The 18,485-nt window shown below is 39.6% G+C and overlaps 1 protein-coding gene across 2 annotated transcripts in view; it reads left to right on the forward strand.

The window, feature by feature from the left end:
- The window catches only part of ARHGAP20 (Rho GTPase activating protein 20), a 169,925-nt gene that overhangs the window by 111,618 nt on the left and 39,822 nt on the right, over positions 1–18,485 (forward strand). For both annotated transcript variants that reach the window (XM_027847329.1, XM_027847330.1), the window contains 3 exons: positions 793–870; positions 8,877–8,943; positions 14,853–15,041. In XM_027847329.1, coding sequence (XP_027703130.1) covers positions 793–870; positions 8,877–8,943; positions 14,853–15,041 — 334 coding nt within the window. The remainder of the gene's footprint in view (positions 1–792; positions 871–8,876; positions 8,944–14,852; positions 15,042–18,485) is intronic.

Below are 18,485 nucleotides of genomic sequence, written 5' to 3' on the forward strand. Positions count from 1 at the left end.
AGTTTTGAATGTGAACAAGCTTGGTATTGCTAAGACACAAAACAAGTCTTTTGTAGCCAGTTCTTAATTATGCATGCCAGTGGGTGATGTGATTAATTGGAAAGGGTAGGGTTGGTTTTTTGTTTCTTTGTTTTAATTTGTGCTGGGCTTTGACATGTGTGCTTCATACTTAAATTTGAATGTGGTTAGGTTCCTTCCTGAGATTCCTATCATCTGAAAGAAAACAATATAGCTGTGTCGTGAAAGCTCAGCTCACTCAGGAGGGAAATGAAAAATTGTCTAGCTTTTCTCCTCCTTAGCACAGCTCCCTGAGCTCTTTCTTGCTGCTTAAGTTTCTTTTTCATGTGACTGCCTTGAGGAGGCAGCCATAATTTCTCTCTCAAACTACTCTGTGATTCACACCTCTGTTTTAGGGGAGATAAATGTTTTCACCTGTGTGGGTGGTGTCACACTCAAATAGAAATAGGGGCCATTGAACCATATATAAGCATCCCTGCTGGCTGCAAATTGACTTAGAAAACACATATTAACTTTACCCCTATGTTCTATTGTATTTTTGTTCATTTGGTTAAATATTTCCTAATTACATTTTAATCTGGTTTGGGCTTTACTTGGTGAAAAATAGTGTCAAAAAATTTTTGTCGTATACTGTTTATAATGATATCAGTGACTTCGAAAACAAGTTTTGCCCTTAAAATGTGGAATGAACAAATGCTGACTATAATTGGTTTATCTTCTTTAAAATCCTTCATCCTCATGGTCTTTTTTGTTATTTCTCTTTCTCTTCTGCAGTCCAAAACAATAACAGTCACGAATTCTGATACAGTGAATAAAGTCATCACCATGGCCCTGCCAATGCTAGGGATAAATGTAAGTTACTTAGGCTTTCTCATGGTTAAGTGTCATTCTGATGCCTGTCTGTGTAGGATCTCTAAATCTACCCAGAGCACAACCTCATTATCAAGTAGCTCATTATTTGGTGCAAATTCAGGGCAAATTACTCTTTAAAACAGAAAAATAAAAAAAAGCTGAAACATCAGGATTATTCTATAACTTGAGCATTGATTTAGTCACTGATATTAGCTTTACAAAAAGATCAAAGCTTTAGAGTTGTCAGAGACCTCAGAGGTCAGAGGTCATCTTACCTACCAACCTTCCTCAATTTAGAGGTGAAGAAATTAAGCAGTTAACTGACTTGTCCAAAGTCACATGAGCAGTTAGGGGATTCTGATGAATATTTAAATATAAATTGTAGTCTAATGCAACTGAATTAAAACTAGGACTTGCTAATAAAATTATGCCTTCCTTATTCCATATATTTCATATTTTGTAATATAACATTGTCTAATTTGAAAGTCTCAGTGTTGTTCTAGTATACTTAGGTCCCATGAATCTTACTTTCATGCCCATTTTCCAGATTGGGAAATTTAAATGGAATAGTAAATGAGGAGGACTGTTTTAAATAGAATTCAGATTATTTCTGCATTCTGAATTCTGTACTCTAGCCAGTAAACATTTTACTGTGTACATGTTCATAGCAGTGGAATTTATTTTTTGCCTCAAGTTGGAACAACCTATGTCTAATAAATTAGTCTTTGCATCCTGACATTTTAAAGTATGCCTCGAGTTTGTTAGGTCAGGTGTTTTGAGAATTTGTATCCAGGGAAGTGTGAAGGATGTGACATCTTAGGCAATGTGGGCAGGCCATTTTTTCTCTTACAATCCACCCCACGCATCTCCCTCTGGCCTACTGCCATCTGGATCTTTAGTGAGAGTTCAATCAAGACAGCATTTCCCTCCAGATTTCATTGTTTCCTCCCACAGAGACCTCTTCCTTAGGGGATTGTGCTTTTTTCAGCTTCAGGAAAACGAGGAGCTTTCTCCTAACTTTCAAAATTCCAGATATTTTTCTGGAATGCTCAGTCCTTTCCTGAGGCAGACCAGTACTCACCAGCTTTGTATCAAAAAAGCATCCTAAAACTTTATCACAGCATATGGTTGGGAAATAGAGTGACCATTTGCAAGGCGGGGAAGGGGAATGGAATAAGCATTTATATAGCATTTAATATGTGTCAGGCACTGTGCTTTACAAGTGTTATCTCATTTGATCCTCATTAACAACCCTCCCAAGATATTACACCCATTTTACAGTTGAGGAAACCAAGGCAGACAGAGGTTAAGTTACTTGTCCAGGGTCACACACCTAGTAAGTGTGTAAGGTTGGATTTGAACTTAGGTCCTCATGACACCTGCCCTCACATTATCCAGTGTCCAACCTAGCTGCCTCTGCCACTTGAATGAAATGGCCCAGCAAAAAGGAAGGCATAAACAAGAGGGAATGTAAGCAAGTTCTATAAAAGGAGTTTTAGAAAATAGTCCATGTATTTCGCTGTTCCCTCAGAAGCCAGTCTGTTCCAAAAGAGACCTCTGGACACACCACTAAGCACAGCCTAACCAGTCAGTGGTGTACAGACAGTTCAGCCTTGCCGTCCTTCCTTTGGCCTGGACTCTGGGAAATATTGTGAAACATTTGCCATTCCGATGGTTGATAGACTCAAGCTCTTTATGAAGCCAGCATTATCCTAGTGCTCTGCCTCATGAGCCATCATCACTCAGCCACTCTCTGATCAGAGTGGTCATTGTGAGCTCAGACTCCAACATTAAGTGGTCAGAGACCACCTTGGTTTTTAGCGATAAACACAAATCTTGAACTGAAGGAAAAATGGGACGTTCTAAGGAGCAGGAGCTCCTTCAGGGATGGCTATTCAGCCCAGCTATTTGGACCAGATGACTGGTCTGCTGCTTACTACTGCTTTGGGCTTAATGCTAAGAAACGTTTCTGCGAAACCTACAAGGGAACCAGACTTCTTCCTTTCCCCTTAGGAATATTCTATAGCTTGTTATTCCCTGTAACATCCCTTCTTAGATATCTTGGACATCTTGGGGTTTGCTTAAAGACAATCATAGCCAATACAAAGTACAATGAAAGACTGCTTCTTGTAGGGAGGCATTTAAGGAATACTTGATGGGCTGTAGGGGGAAGGGGTGTCAAGTTTGGTCTATATTCTACTAACCGGAGATCCCTGAAATGTTGGAGGCTTAAGGAGATGGTTCCCTTTTATTTTAAATCATATCTTAGGTCCCCTTATATTTTCCAGAGATATTAACTTTGAACACTCCCTGTGACAGCCCTCAGCACTGATCAGCTGTGAGACCCCAGGCATGTCAATGCGCACACATAAAGAGAAAAAGTTGATTTGTCTGCCTTTTGGCTTTAAGTCTAGCATATAAAGGTTATCTTCACATTTTTTACCAAATTTTTACAGTGCAGTATAATTTGGAGTCAGAGGACTTTGGTCCAAATTTCACCTTTATCACTCTCCACTGTGTAACTTCTTTGGACCTCAATGTTCTTATTTGTAAAAATGACGGGCAGCTAGGTGGTATAGTCAATAGAGTACTGGACTTAAAGTCAGGAAGACTCATTTTCCTGTCTTCAAATCTGGCCTGAGGTTAATGTCTGTGTGACCTTGGACAAGTCATTCAACCCTGCTTGCCTCAGTTTCCTCATCTGTAAAATGAGCTGGAGAAGGAAATGGCAAACCACTCCAGTATCTTTGCCAAGAAAACCCCAAATAGAGTCATGGAAAGTCGGAGTGAACAAGTGGAAGACTGATTTTGAAGAACTTTTAAGTGCCAAGCTGACAATCTCAGATATTATCCCAGAGTAATAGGGAGCTGCTGAAAACTTTTTAGTAGGGGGATGTGATATTCAGAATTGTGCTTTAGGAAAAACAACTTAGGGGCTATGTAGAGGATGGTTTGGAAAAGGAAGAAAATGAAAAAAAGGGAGACTAACTAGATGCTATAACAGTAATCCAGGTGAGTGGAGAGGAGACCCTGACCTGGCATAGACGCTGTGTGAATAAAGAGAAGGAAGGAAGAAGACAAGTATTTTATTATATGCCTACTGTGTACTAAGTACCTTACAAATACCTCATTTGATCCCCATAATAACACTATGAGGATGGTACTATTATCATCCCCCATTTTACAGATAAAAAACTGAGACTGACAGAGGTTAAGTGACTTGCCCAGTGTTACATAGCTAGTAAGAGTCTGAGGCTGGATTTGAACTCAGATCTCTCTGACTCTCAGTCCAGCTGTACCACCTGGATACAGTGATGAGAAATGTAGAGGGAGGGTCAATGAGACATGACAACTAACTGCCTAATAAAGGGAGAGGAAAAGTGACTCCACAGTTGGTAAAGCAGATGATTGGAACAAAGGGAATTCCATTAAAAAGAAATGGGGACATTTGGAGGAAGATTTCTGAACACCTCCCGATGTTTTCCTAGAAAACACATGCCTAGTACCTAGCTCTTAAATATGAAATGGAGTTGATATTCTACTTCTCTGTAATGAATTAGCAAACGAAAAGAAATTCTTTCAGTTAAATTCAGCAAACTGTTATTAAGTACCTCATACATACAAGATTGTTTATTAAGTATGAGTATATATAAGATAACTTATTAAGCACCTAGTACACACAAGACAACTTATTAAGCACCTAGTACATACAAGATAACTTATTAAGTACCTGGTATATACAAGACACTGTGCTTTGACTTTGATCTAAATAGACATCATTGATGTCACATCTGTACCACCTTGTACACTTTCCTGTCTCTAATTCCTCAACAATTTCTATTTTGAAGAGAAATGTTTGAGAAGTTTTTCTGGTGGAGGTGACTAGATATTTAAGAGCTGAAGAAGAATAGAGGAGTGGGAAAGTTATCATGACTAGTTAAGTCACAGAAAGCTTTGTTAACAGCAGAGCCCAATCCTCCTTCCCTCCTCTGTCTCCTTAATATATAGACAGCACAAAAGCAGGTATTCTGTTTAATAAAAGGGAATGAGAAGCAACATAGTGCAGTGGAAAGAGACTGAAATTGGAGTCATGGGTCTTGGGTTCCAATTCCACTCTGCCACGTACTACCTTAGGCAAAGCCCTTCAGCTCTCTGGGATTGTTTCCTAATCTAGAAAATGGGGTTGTGCTAGATGACATCTGGGTCCCCTCCAGCCCTAAATCTGTGATCCTATGGCTGCTACTTTGACCAAGACCTAAGGAAGCACTTCAGTAAGATGTTTATCATCACAACCAGATAAACAAAGTATTGTCATTATGAGCTATTTGCTGAGACATTGAAGAGGCTCTAGTAATAACTAACATTTCTGAAATGCTTTTTTTTTTTTTTTTGGTTGGGCAATGGGGATTAAGTGACTTGCCCAGGGTCACACAGCTACTAAGTGTTATGTGTCTGAGGCCAGATTTGAACTCAGGTCCTCGTGAATCCAGGGCCAGTACTCTATCCACTGCACCATCTAGCTGCCCCTGAAATGCTTTACACTTAGAAAGTGGTTTCCATGTATTCTACTATTTGAATATCATCATACCCTGTGAGGTAATTGTGAAGATATTTTATACTCATTTTATAGATGAGGAAGTGAGAGTTTAGAAAGGCTAAACAGCTTATTCAGAATTCCTTGGCTAATAAGTAGTAGGGCCAGAATCTGAACTTGGGTCTTCTGACTCTAAGTCACGTGTTCATTCCTTTATATTATATTGCTTTCTTATACACACCACATCATTGTAATCACACTTACTTAATCTTCAGTGTCCAGGTCAACAGCAATTTGCTTAGGTTGCGAGGGGAGGAATTGGTACTCACCCACCAATGTTGGAGTAGATTTTAGAAAATAGTAGAATGAGAAGGCCACATATTGAAGGAAATGAACACAGAACTGTACATCAGGATGTTCTATTTTATTCTCCGAAATAACACCAATTGGGAGACATAGGGTGAGCCAGTCAATGCATTTTCCTCATCTGTAAGAGAAGGAGGGAGGAAGGGAGAGTATTCCAGGGTCCCTTCCAGCTGTAGCATTCAATGGTTGATTCTTCTCAGATTGCTTGAAGGAGTGAGCTCTCTTAATGCATTTGAAGTATAATTACTTGGACAGAAATTTTACCTACTTAGAAATTCTTTATAACACACTTATTAGATAAAGCAAGTCTCTCCTGGTATTGTTTCTTCTACCCTTTCTCTTGTATTTATTTGTATATATGAAGAGCTCTAATTGGTATGAAATGAAGAGTAAGGCACTAAGTCTTGGAAGAGGCTGGTTGCCAAAACCACTGTGATTAGTTTGTAGGGAAAAAAAAATAACATTTGATATATTATGGTCTCCTTCAACAATCTGATGAGTTTCTTTTCTCGTTTGTTCTTTTTCCTTGGCTAAAGTGATCAATTTTTTTCACATGAAAAGAATCTCAAACTATTTAATTTAATTAAGGATGGAGGCTGTTTGCTCATATACAGTTTCCAAGAATTACTATTCTGTTTTTTCTGCCACTACATAAAATGACAGGATTTTATTAGGGGCATATCTTTCTATTTACAGTAAATTTAAACTAAAGTTTTACCACTGCGATGCATAAAGAATATTTTTGAACTTTTTATGTCCTTTCGTGTAAAATAAGTTAACATTCTCCATGACTGAAAGAAGGATTTCTAGTAAATAGAATTCTGGACTTCAATTCACAATATACTGAGTTCAAATCCTATCTCAGTCACCTAATAGCCTATGTGGCCCTGAATAAGTCACTTCTCAGCTTCAGATTCCTCATCTATAAAATGGAAATGATAATAGTACCTACTTACTGGATAGTTGTGAGAATCAAGATAATCTGTATAAAGTGCTTTGCCAACATAAAAGTGCTATATGAATTATGACGATGATGATGCTGATGAAATGTATGAGAGCAAGGCTATGGTTTTCAATGGGAAGTGAAGAGCAAAAGAAATAAAAAACAAACACAAACCATCTTGCCAAAGACTGATCTATCTGAAAGAATTTTCTGCTGTAGAATACTTTAACATGATCCCACAAAAGATATGCCAGGGAGGGTTATCTCTCCCCAAAATGGGACTGCTAGAATCTATTATTTTCTATTAATGAGAGTGATTGCGCTAGTGGATGGCTTTGTTTTCCTTGTTTGGAATTGCTGTCCTCCAGATTCAAGGTTTTTTCCTTCTCTCTCTTTAGAAAAGATTTTGCTTAGCTGAAATCCCAAACACATCCCTTCTGTGCCATCATCTCAAAGCTAGTTGCCCAGCTGCTACCAGCAGCAGGGTGAATGCACTTTATAAAACTGTCACCCCTGTCTGTCACAGCACTAAATGAATGGTGCTTGTGGTTTTCCCAGTTGTATGACAGATATTTATTGCAGGGTCAAACAGAGCCCACATCAAAGATTTTCTGAGAACACTGAGGAATCAACAAAGGCCAAGATCTCAAAGAGGAGGTCGTTCTCTCGGAAATGAGGAGGAATGTGGAAAAGTGTTCCAAATCACTAATAAAATGAGAGATACAAATGAAATGCACTGTGAGGCTTTACCTCACACCAATAAATTGAAAAAACATAATAAAAAATGGAAACAGTCCATGTTTGAGGGGCTGTGGGAAGATAGGAACATGAATACACTGTTTGTAGTACTATAAATTGTTCCATCTGTTCTGGAGAAGAATATGGAATAACGCAGTGAAGATCATTAAGCTAGACCTTTTGGTTTATCGGTACGACTAATGGGCAAGGGAGTAAATGACAGAAAGGAAAGTCATTATATATAAAGTGTCCCAAAGGTCTTGGAAGCAAAAAATTATACTAAGGCTTTTGGGACACACTATACATAACAACATATACACACACACATACACATAGCATCACTTTGTGTGGTGGCAAAAAAAAATTGAGAAATAAAATGGATGCTGTTCAGTGGGGAAAGGTTGAACAAATTGTGACATATGAATATAGTAATAACATCATACTGCAAGGAAGGTCAGATATAAGGAAGTCACAAAACAAGGGAAAACAAATGTCTGTGACCAATCAAGAAAAGTTTGGCATCGCTCATGTAGGAGGTGGAATTCAAACCGACTTTGAGGGATGCTAGAGATTCTAAGAAGTGAAGGAAGAATACTGTACCAGACTGGCTCTAGAGTGAGAGGACCCAGGTTCAAATCCTGCCCTAATATTTGGTGCCTTTGTGACCTTGGACAAATCACTTAAACCTTCCTGGGCCTCAGTTTCCTCATCCACAAAATGAAGGGGTTGTACTAGATGGCCTCCAAGGTCTCTCCCAGCTCTGAATCTATGTCCTTTGATATGCGCAATATTATAAGAATGTTAAAAGACAGGAGAACTCTAATGAAGAATCTCTGTTCTGAAAAACAAACAACGAAACACATCTTTCACCTGGAGAGTTGGGAGATTATGGATGTAGAATGTGGCACGTGCTATCCACTGCAAGCATTAGGTTCATTGGCTTTGCTTAAATGCTTTTTTGTTGCTTCACTACCAAGAACAGTTCAGTGGGGCAGAGGAGGAGAGGGAAAGGGAAGTAACTGTGTATAAAAGAAAAAGGCAACAATGAACATTTAAGGAGGAAAAAAAAAGATGAGGAAGAGTTCCCTGAACTCTTAAGAAATAGTGAAGATATGAAGTCATGGTCTATGGATTGCATCATGAGAGGGATGGACTCTCTTAGGGTATGTGATGCTGTTTGTAGTTTGATATTTCCCTGGACTGTTAATGGAAAGGGGAGGACATCTGGATCCTTTGGTCCATCTCTGGAAGCTCTGGGATGGCTCTCAGCCCCACTGCCTCAGACTGCTGTCAGTTACAGCATGCCATAGCCTGAAATAGGTAGTAAATACCCATTGGCAATCATAAAATTGAAAATCTCTAGCACAAACCCAGAAAGAAGACTGCTTTAACTCTTGAGGGGTGTCTGTGCGTTTTATTTCATAGGGTTCTGCAAAAGACTACCAACTCTGGGTGAACTCTGGGAGAGAAGAAGCTCCGTACCCACTCATTGGTAAGTTTCTAGGAAAATCTAAGCAGGGGAGTTGTTAAAAAGGTATTTAAAGGAAAAACCCACCAGTAGAGGGACACTTAGTGCTGATCTTGTTACACTTCGGGCCTTCTCTCCTTTGTGTTATGCTTCCTAAACGAAATGAGATGTTTACTTTTCAGAAAGATTTCTAGAGTATTCTAAGAAAATGTAAAATAAATAAAGAATAAGGCTGAGGGGAAACCAAAAGCCACACCTTTATTTACCTGCTAGTTTCTTGTTTCTTGGTTGATGGATGGTTAGATTTCCATTGTATGCGGTGCTTGTCAGGCCACATCTAGAACATCATGTCTTCACAACATGGAATAGGCCCAGAGAAAGGCAACCAAAGATGGTGAGGGGGTAGTGGGTAGGGGCTGGAGAATGAACCACATGCAACCAGTGAGATCAGTGAGAACGAGAGATGTTTCAAGAAGGTGGAGAGCTGGGGGTGGGCACAGGTTATGAATACTGTCTGGATGTATTTGAAGTCTTACCATGTGGAAGACACATGAGATTTGTTTTCCTTAGACTCAGATGGCATAAATTAGGAGCACTGCCAGTCAGAAGCTGCTGAGAGGTACATTTTGCCTCAGAGTAAGGAAAACCTGCTTAGCAATTGGAGGTGTCCAGACATGGAATGGAGTATCTTTAGAGGGGATGGTTTCCCTATCACTGGCTGTCCTCAAATGAAGATTAGCTGACTCCTAAAATTTGGATGAAATGTCTTCAGAGAACTAATATCTCACCCATCTAATTGTTTGTTGTTTTTTTTCTTTTGGGCCCATCCATGTTAATTTTAGAATAGCTCTCTTCTTTGCCATGTGCTTAGTACTTAAAGTGTAATTCTTGAATTTTGCCTGTAGTCTCCAGACTGACTCTGCCTTGAGAGAACTACTTATGATATAGGCATAGGAAACAGTTCATCTGCGAGCAATTAATAAGCACCTTACCTTTGGACTCTTCACAGTATTCTCCTACTCTCCAAACCACAGGGTTAAATCATCTCTTTGCCTGGACTTCTTAGCACTGATTCACCAGAGCCCATAACTAAAATCAATAGATCATTAAGCCTCTTCCCTCTAATGAGCACCAGTAAAGCAGAAGCTTGGACCAGGAGATCCAGATCTCCTGGACAATCTCCAAGGTGGTGGTTGCCACTAGGCCCCTCACTGTGAAGTGGGCTGGAATCCAGAAGGACTTCAGAGCAGGCCATATTTCCCTGTGTCCACCATAGAGACTTCTGTCAGCAATTCTCCCCTCAGTGATCTCAAGGCAAGTTATTTCCAGGCATCTCAGCTGCAGGGGATCCTCTCTCTCTGCAGGACAGACACATGTACATGCACTCACATTTACTTAAAAAGTCACTTTCGTTATGTAGTTTCTGTGTCATGTCAAAAAGAATAAATGTCTCTCACCTGATAAATCTTTCTTGAAAAACTGCATTAAAGAATCAACAATGTTGGAAGACCTTTAGGATTGGGAAGTTAGAAGAGAAGTCTTTGGAAGTACATTTAAACAGCACAGTTTTCACGATAGTTTCTTGACAGATGCATCATTCCATTCAGTATGACTTTTAACTCCCTTTCATAGTTAAAGGCAGCTATGAAATGGTGTTACTTACATTGTCTTATGCCATTAGCAAGATTTAGACCCAGAGTGGGCCTATCTTGTTCTGCTTGCCCAGTCCTTAACCTTTATTTATTTAAGTGTTTAAGTGTGCCTGCCTTTTCTCCTAAAGAGAATATCGCCTAGTTCTACCTTCAGAGAGGCATCTGTGGTCTGCTGGAAAGACACAGCATTGGCTTTTGATTCACACAAACTGGATTCAAGGCCTGGTTCTCTCATTTCCTGCTTCTGTGAGTTTGAGCATAAACAGGGTTAAGTGACTTGCCCAAAATTGTACAGCTAAGAAATGTCTGAGGCCAGATTTGAACTCAGTAATATGAGTTTTCCTGTCTCCAGGCCTGGCGCTCTTTCCACTATGCAACATAGCTGCACATCTGTCTATCTATCCAAATACACATCCACATATACACATATATATGTGTGTGTATATCTATATCTATATCTATATGTATCTGTATCTATATCTATCTATCTATCTATATATATATATGTACATACACATACACACACACACACACAAAATCTTTTTAAGTGTCAACAATGGTCATTCCACCTCTGAATTACTACTGCATAGGCACATATTTTCAGTCTCAGTCTCTTGGTTAGTTTTGCTGAACTGCTTCTTCCCTCTCTTTATGTTTGGTAATAGGTGCTGACGTACTGTGTAGAATAGGAGAGAGGGGTAAAGGTGATATAAAAACTAGCAGATATAAAAAAGAATTAAAATTTTGAGTATAAAAGACTTTCCTTGGGCCCTTTCATTTTTCATTGGGTTCAGCAGTTAGATCATCCATCTCTTACTTCTCACTCTTGTTCCATGCTGGGCTTATCTCTTGGAATGCTTACTTTAAGAAATGAAGACAAGAAGCAAAATATCCACAGAGAGGAAAATGTGGTGACCCATTACACTTCTTCCTATTCTACAAACAATAGCAAATTGTCTTCAAGTTTCTGACCACGTTCTTAGGTCATTTTAGTTGGGGTCAGGCATCCTATTGACATTCAACAAAAGCCCATGCTTATTAACTGCAAATGGCATGAGAGACCATTGTACTAGAGAAGATTCACAGCTTAGATAAGACATATCCCATTTCTTCATGCAGTTTGCAATTAATTCAGTGGGATGGGCTGCCTCAAGAGATAGCAGGTCCCTACCCCAGCATTGAAGGTTTTCTAGCAGTAGATAGATAATTACTTGTCAGTTACATTACATTTGGGGCGTCTTTTGTGCATGGCTTGGAATAGGTGACTGCTGAGGTCTTTTTGAACTCTCAAATTCAATGATAGCATTCAGTAGGATATAAGATATGTATAAGAAGGCAAAGTGGTAGAGAGAGTGAGAAAGATTTGCATTCTAGTCTAGCCTCTGAAACATACCACTGGGTGACCATGGGCAAGTCTTATCCTCTTCTTTCCCCCGGGCAGCTATGTAAGTCTATGATTATAGTTAACAGATTGGTTGTCCATCTTCATTGGTGCAAGTAATTTCCATGCTGGGAGTTGCCTATACCAATGAAATCATGGTGATGCACAGATATCTGTAATGTGTAGCATTCAGTGCTAAGTATATTAGACCAAGATCAACAAACTGTTATAGGAGATCCAAGGGGAAAGAGCATTGTTGGCAAGGTGGGACCAGAGAAGCCATTGATCCGTGTGTCCCTGGGCCATGACAAAATAAATTGCCAACTTTGTTGCACTTAATTTAGTCCCTATGCAGCTGTTGATAATTTTTGTTTTGTTTCTTAAAGGGGGTTAAGAATTTGAGTTAAGATGCGCAGCTTTCAGAGGAGCTTTGGGCACTTGCTCATTTGCCCACAAATCTTCAAGTTGGTTCCCCTTGGCATCTTTCTGGGAAATCGTGTGGGTAGCAGCAGCCTTTAGGCTCTTAATCTAACCTGCATCAGGGACATTATGGGTGCTTGCAAGATAATAGTGCACACCCTGATTGTCACACCATATCAACACCACATTTTCTGGGTCCTGAGGGCTTTTCAACCCTGAACTATTGATTAGCCATGTGTCCTTCACACACATTTCTTTCATTTGGACCCCTCACACCCCCCCCTTTTTTTTTGGCTGACTAGGGGAAGTTGCTGTAATAATTTATTATGGCTCGAACTTCATCAGTGTGTTGGGATTTCTGCCAGAGGAACACCAAAAGGACAGAATGGGTTGCTTAAGTTTAGTGAGACAAAGTAGGAGTGGGATGAAGGGCACCTTCACTGTTCCCTTAAAATATCTGCATTACAGCAAAATTTGGAACACAGAGGCCGTTGTCAGCCTATGAGGGAGTGACCCACCAACATGTACTCTATTCTTAAACCCCAGGAGTCTAGTTATCCTATCTGTGAAGAGTTTACCTTGCTCACTGATTCCTGCAGCCTTGCTGTCATTCCCTTCCTATAACAGTTCTCCCATTGTCTGTTGTAACTCCTGACAGAAGACAATGGCAGAAGAGAAGATTGAGAGTGGACAGAGTTGTTCCCAGCAAATGTTGTTGATTCTTAACTGTCCAGGGTCACATCCAGTATGTGAATGATCTGGCCAGTTCAATCCCCAGTTGTCTCTCTGTCAGGATAGACAGAACATTTTCCAGCCCAACTAGACTACTCCATCCTTCAGACATTCCCTAATCTTTCCTACCTCTGTGTCCAATACCTAAAATGCCTTTCTTCCTCCTCTTCACCTGCTAACCATCCTTCATTTTTTTAATTTGTTTTGCTATCCCTTGTTTTTCCATCAAGTACATTGCAAAAGAAAAGAAAGCAGTTAAGTACAACTAACCCACACATCAAAAAAATCTAACAGGATATTCACTGTTCCATATCCATAACCCCCCCCCATACACACACACACACACACACACACACACACACACACACACACTCTGCCTTCTATTTTTCTTCTTTTGGGGTTAACCTTAGGCGCTATGAATTCATAGCATTCAGTTTTGATTGCAATATTGTTGTACACTCCATTCACATTGCTGTAGTCCTTGTATCTATTGTTTTTCTGGTTGTGTTTACTTTACTTTGAATCAGTTGAAGTAAGTCTTCCCATAGGTCACTGAATAAATCACTCCTTTTTTTTTTTAACAGTACAATAATATCCCATTACATTCACAAACCACAACATGTTTAACCATTTCCCAGTTGATGGGTATATATTGTGTTTGCTTGTTGTGTATTGTTGTTCAGTCATGTCCAACTCTTCATGACCCCATTTGGAGTTTTTTGGCAAAGATACTGGAATGGTTTACCATTTCCTTCTCCAGCTCATTTTTACTGATGAAGCAGCTGCGTCAAACAGGGTTAAGTGACTTGCCATGTTCACACAGATAGTAAGTGTCTTGAGGCCAGATTTGAACTCAGGATGATGAGTCTTCCTGACTCCAGGCCTGGAGCTCTACCCATTGCACTTGCATTAGAGTTTGGTATTAGAGTTTTTGCCTTAGCTTCCCTGAGATCAGAGATAATATCTTCCCAAAATATCATTTCTCTCCTGGTGCCTAGCAGAGGGTTTTGTGCCCAGCAGATACTTAATAAATTATGTATAAATGGATAGATGAGTGGTTGTATCATTGAATCAGGAGAGTGCAGAGCTTGCAACCAATATCTGACTATAATTGCGTTAGGATTGATTTGTCGTATCTCTCCCTCTTCGCCTGTTCTTCCTTTTTTGTAAGGAATTAGCAGAATAAGAGAGATGCATTCAGATGTCAGCACAGGATTTTGAAGTTTTATTCTTTTGTCTACCTCAAGGAAAAACAAAATAAGAAAAAATGTGCTCCTTGCTACTCTGAGAATAGAGCACTCAGTTTCCACTATAGAATACTCCTCTGGACCTGTGAATGATGATTACTGCCCAACAAAGTTTATAGACTTTTTAATTCATGGGACCCAAACCCCAAAGGGCAGATAGGAGGCTCAGCAGATAGAGTGCCAGGCCTGGAGTCAGGAAGACATGAGTTCAAATCTGGCCTCAGCCACTGCTGTATGACTGTGCACAAGTCACTTATCCCTGTTTGTCTCAGTTTCCTCATTTGCAAAATGAGCTGAAGAAGGAAGTGGCAAACCACTCCAGTATCTTTGCCAAGAGAAACCCAAATGGGGTCACAGAGACTGAAATAACTGAATAACATCACCCAGAGAGAAACTGATCGCCATTCCAGTACGTCGCATACATTTTCACAACAAGGTAGCTATAGTATAACTTTGTGACCAAGCTATTCAAAGTCCGTTATTTGAACCTTTCCCTTCTAGGTCATGAGTATCCTTATGGAATTAAAATGAGCCACCTTCGAGACACTTCATTCCTGACGCAGGGATCAAAGGACTCCCTGTCGCCTTTGGACTTCCAAGAGTCCTTCCTCGTGGAGCAGCTGCCCCGGGAGATGCAGTGCCAGTTTATACTGAAGCCCAGCCGCCTGGCCAGGAGCCAACCACTGACTGGTGAGTGGCTTCCCCTCACGGGGGTGGATTCAGCACCAAGTATGCAGACCTGAAAACTGCTGTTGTTCTAAGATGAATTACTTGAGGCAAGAGATGAGGGGGAACAAATTCTAGCCAGATGAGGAGCTTTTTCTCTCAGATTGCTCTCTCTTTACACTGAATTGAGAAAAGGTGAGATTTCACAGAAAGGGTCATATTAGTTAGCAGTACACATCAGTGGACAGATAGCAACAGTATTTTCTGTTGTTCCTTTTCTACACTTTCATTTTTACTTTAAGCCTCTGCTCACTAGAAAGACTGAAACCAGGTGACATTATCGGTGCTTCCTCAGCCTCTCTTTTTGCAAACCTTCTTCTCCTCTCATCATACACACTACTGCATCAATGTTTAAGTACACAGGTTGTGGAACCAGGGACACCTGAGTTCAAATCCTGCCTCAGATAATTACTAGTTGTGTGACTTTGGGCAGGTCACTTAACCTCTGTTTGCCTCAGTTTCTTCATCTATTAAATGGAGATAATAATAACATCTACTTCACAAGTTTGTTGTGAGGATCAAATGAGATGATATTTGTAAAGTACACGGTAAACCTTAAAACATTTCTAAGTATTGTTGTTATTGTCACCTAATGGATAAATCATGGGCATTAGGCCATGCGGAAGGTGTGTGTCAGTAGGCTGAGGTACCCTGCTTGGTGGCTGATATTTATGAAAAGTGGGAGAAAATAAAGCTAGATGGAAGCAGAATATTCCAGTGATGCTGGGGAAATCTCTACCTGGCTTTCTGAACCACGTGAGTTAACATATGGCTATTTTTGTCACGTTGTCGTGTTCTGGACTGGACAGTCTTCTTCCACCTCACAATCATAGAAGACAATATGAAAGGAATTGGAGCTGCAGGTAACCTTAGAGGTGACCTAAACTAGCCCCATCATTGTACAAGTAAGGAAATGAAGATTCAGAGGGTGACCTGCCCAAAGTCACACAGCTGACAGGCAGCAGAGTTGGGATGTTTGAAGCTCAAGTGTCCTAACAGCAAATCCTGGACTCTTTCTACTGCCCAGGCTGCTTTCTGCCTTAGACTCTGGATTTAAAAAAAAATACAACATAATGAAATTGGTAATCACCTTGCTGCTAATTTGAGCTTCAAGTTAAAAGCCTTAGTAAATTAAGAAGCATCTTGAAAACCACATCCTAATCATCTTCATATCTTTTCTCATTTTCTCTTCATTCTTCCTTTCCACAACAAACCATACACATCTAACAAAGTTACAGCATCAAGTTTTCTGGACACTTCCAATTTCAAAAAAAGTAAGTACGTTTTAATAGAGCTTTGAAAAAGGAAAACTTAATGTCCTAATTGATGGCCCAGAGAACGTAATACATACTCAGTGAATTTAGGTCATGTTGAACAGTATACCTTTCTTGTTGTCATATCTCCCTGCTTGTATTTGAAGCATCTTGAGGCCAAGGTACATATAGTAGCCGAGCTTTGTATAGCCCCCAGCATTGTACAGAGTCAGCACCTAATGAATGTCGTGTGTATATGCACACGTGTGGTTTTCAATAACTGCTTACTGAATTTAATTGCACTGATTCCAAAGACTGAGTTGTATGTAAAACAGGAGAAAATGGATTCCAGAACATCATAAACAATTAAAAAAAATTGAAAGTTATTTTCATCTATTAAATTTGAAGAATAGTTTTTTCACCATAGTATTGTCATACTGTTTGAAAGTTCATATTATATATTACTGTCTACGTGAGGCCCTTAATGATCTTGCTAGCTCTTAGTAACTCTATCCCCACCTCCTCCCTGAAAATAAAATTACTTTATATTTCATATGTGTATACTTATATCTCTACATGTTGTCTACCCTGATAGAATAAAAGTTCCTTTAGGGCATGGTCCTGTTTCAGTTTTGTCTTTGTATCTCCAACAGTCAGTCAGTAAGCATTTATTAAACTCCTACTATATGCAAGGCACTGTGCTATTTGCTGGGGATAAATAAAGGCAAAATACAGTCTCTCCTTTCAAGGAGGTCACAGCCTAACGGAAGAGACAATATTCCAAGAACTATATACAAGCTGTGTACAAGATAGATTGGAGATATCAGCAGAGGGATGGCACTAACATTAAGGGAAAGGCTTATATCCATTTGAAGGCCAGGGCACCAGATTCCTTGGAAGAAGCACAGATTGATGAGCAAGAGGATAGTAGAAGGAGCAAAGTCTTGGAGGAAGTGGGAGGATGAAAACACAGATGGAACTTTGGAAAGTAGAAAACATGTCTTCTGAGAAGGAAGGGAAGCATATTAATAGTGGCAAATACCTGTAGCACTTTGGGATTTACAAAGTAGTTGATATTTATTATCTCAACTCCCTTCTGAAGTAGGTCATTGTAGAAATGTTATGATATCTATTTTACATATGAGAAAAAAACACAGAGAGGTTAATTGAGGTGAAAAGGAGCATGAAAGGTCCTTCAAGGCACAGGCTGTTTTTATTTTTGTTTCCTTATCCATGGAACCTTGTTCAACTTTGTGTTTGTTGGATTGGATTGAATGAAAGAATGAGAATGAATAAAAGCATTGCTAGCAACAATGGGGGTCTAGAGAAGTTAAGTAAAATGGAAATGTAATGAGCTCTGTCTGCAGAATTCTATGACTTTCTCTAGCAGTACAGTACTTTATACTTGAGATTGGCAGCAGACAAAATGAGCCTTACAAGCCAGGATGTCCAGTTTCATGTTTGAGCACCAGTGTTTTCAGTGGAATGAGAGCTGTGGGTCCGGTTTCCATATTTCTGTGCCTCTGCTTAACTACTTGGATAAACTAGAAGCTCTCTCTCAGAATAATGTGATATACCCATTTTACAAGTATGTTAACTGAGGCAAGCTATAGTTAATAAAACCTCAAACAAATTTAGGTCAGTCATTAGAAATTCATAAGGTTGTAGGGTACATTTGGAGATCATTGAGGCCATCTTCATGCCTTCTGTCATGGGATCCCAGACTGAGAGATAAAAGGGGATCCTCCAGGTCATCTAGTTCTACTCTCTAAATCATTTTAGAGTTGAAAAAATTGAGACCCAGAGGGGTTAGGTTGTATGCCCACATTTCATGCAGGTAGTTCTCAGATTCCAAATCCAGAATTTTTTCCACTCTTTCATGCTGATTCCCCAAATCTTTCTAAGTGGACCAGACATCAGTTACCCTCCAAAATGGTTGGCACCATTACCTGCCAGTAGATGCAATACTTTATCCTAGTTTTATATAGACACTAATGGGAAAGCAGTGACATTACAGGTGTGCCCTGCCTTAAGAAAATTCAATTTGAAAAATATCTAGATTTAAATACTAGACAAGCGAAAGAGTTCATTAATTCATATCATAAAAGTTCTCCTTGCTCTAGCTTAGAATTCAGCCCAGGGTTCCTTGAAATAG

This window comes from Vombatus ursinus, unplaced genomic scaffold, assembly GCF_900497805.2.
Source record: "Vombatus ursinus unplaced genomic scaffold, bare-nosed wombat genome assembly UNPS02015398.1, whole genome shotgun sequence".
In the NCBI taxonomy this organism is placed as follows: Eukaryota; Metazoa; Chordata; class Mammalia; order Diprotodontia; family Vombatidae; genus Vombatus; species Vombatus ursinus.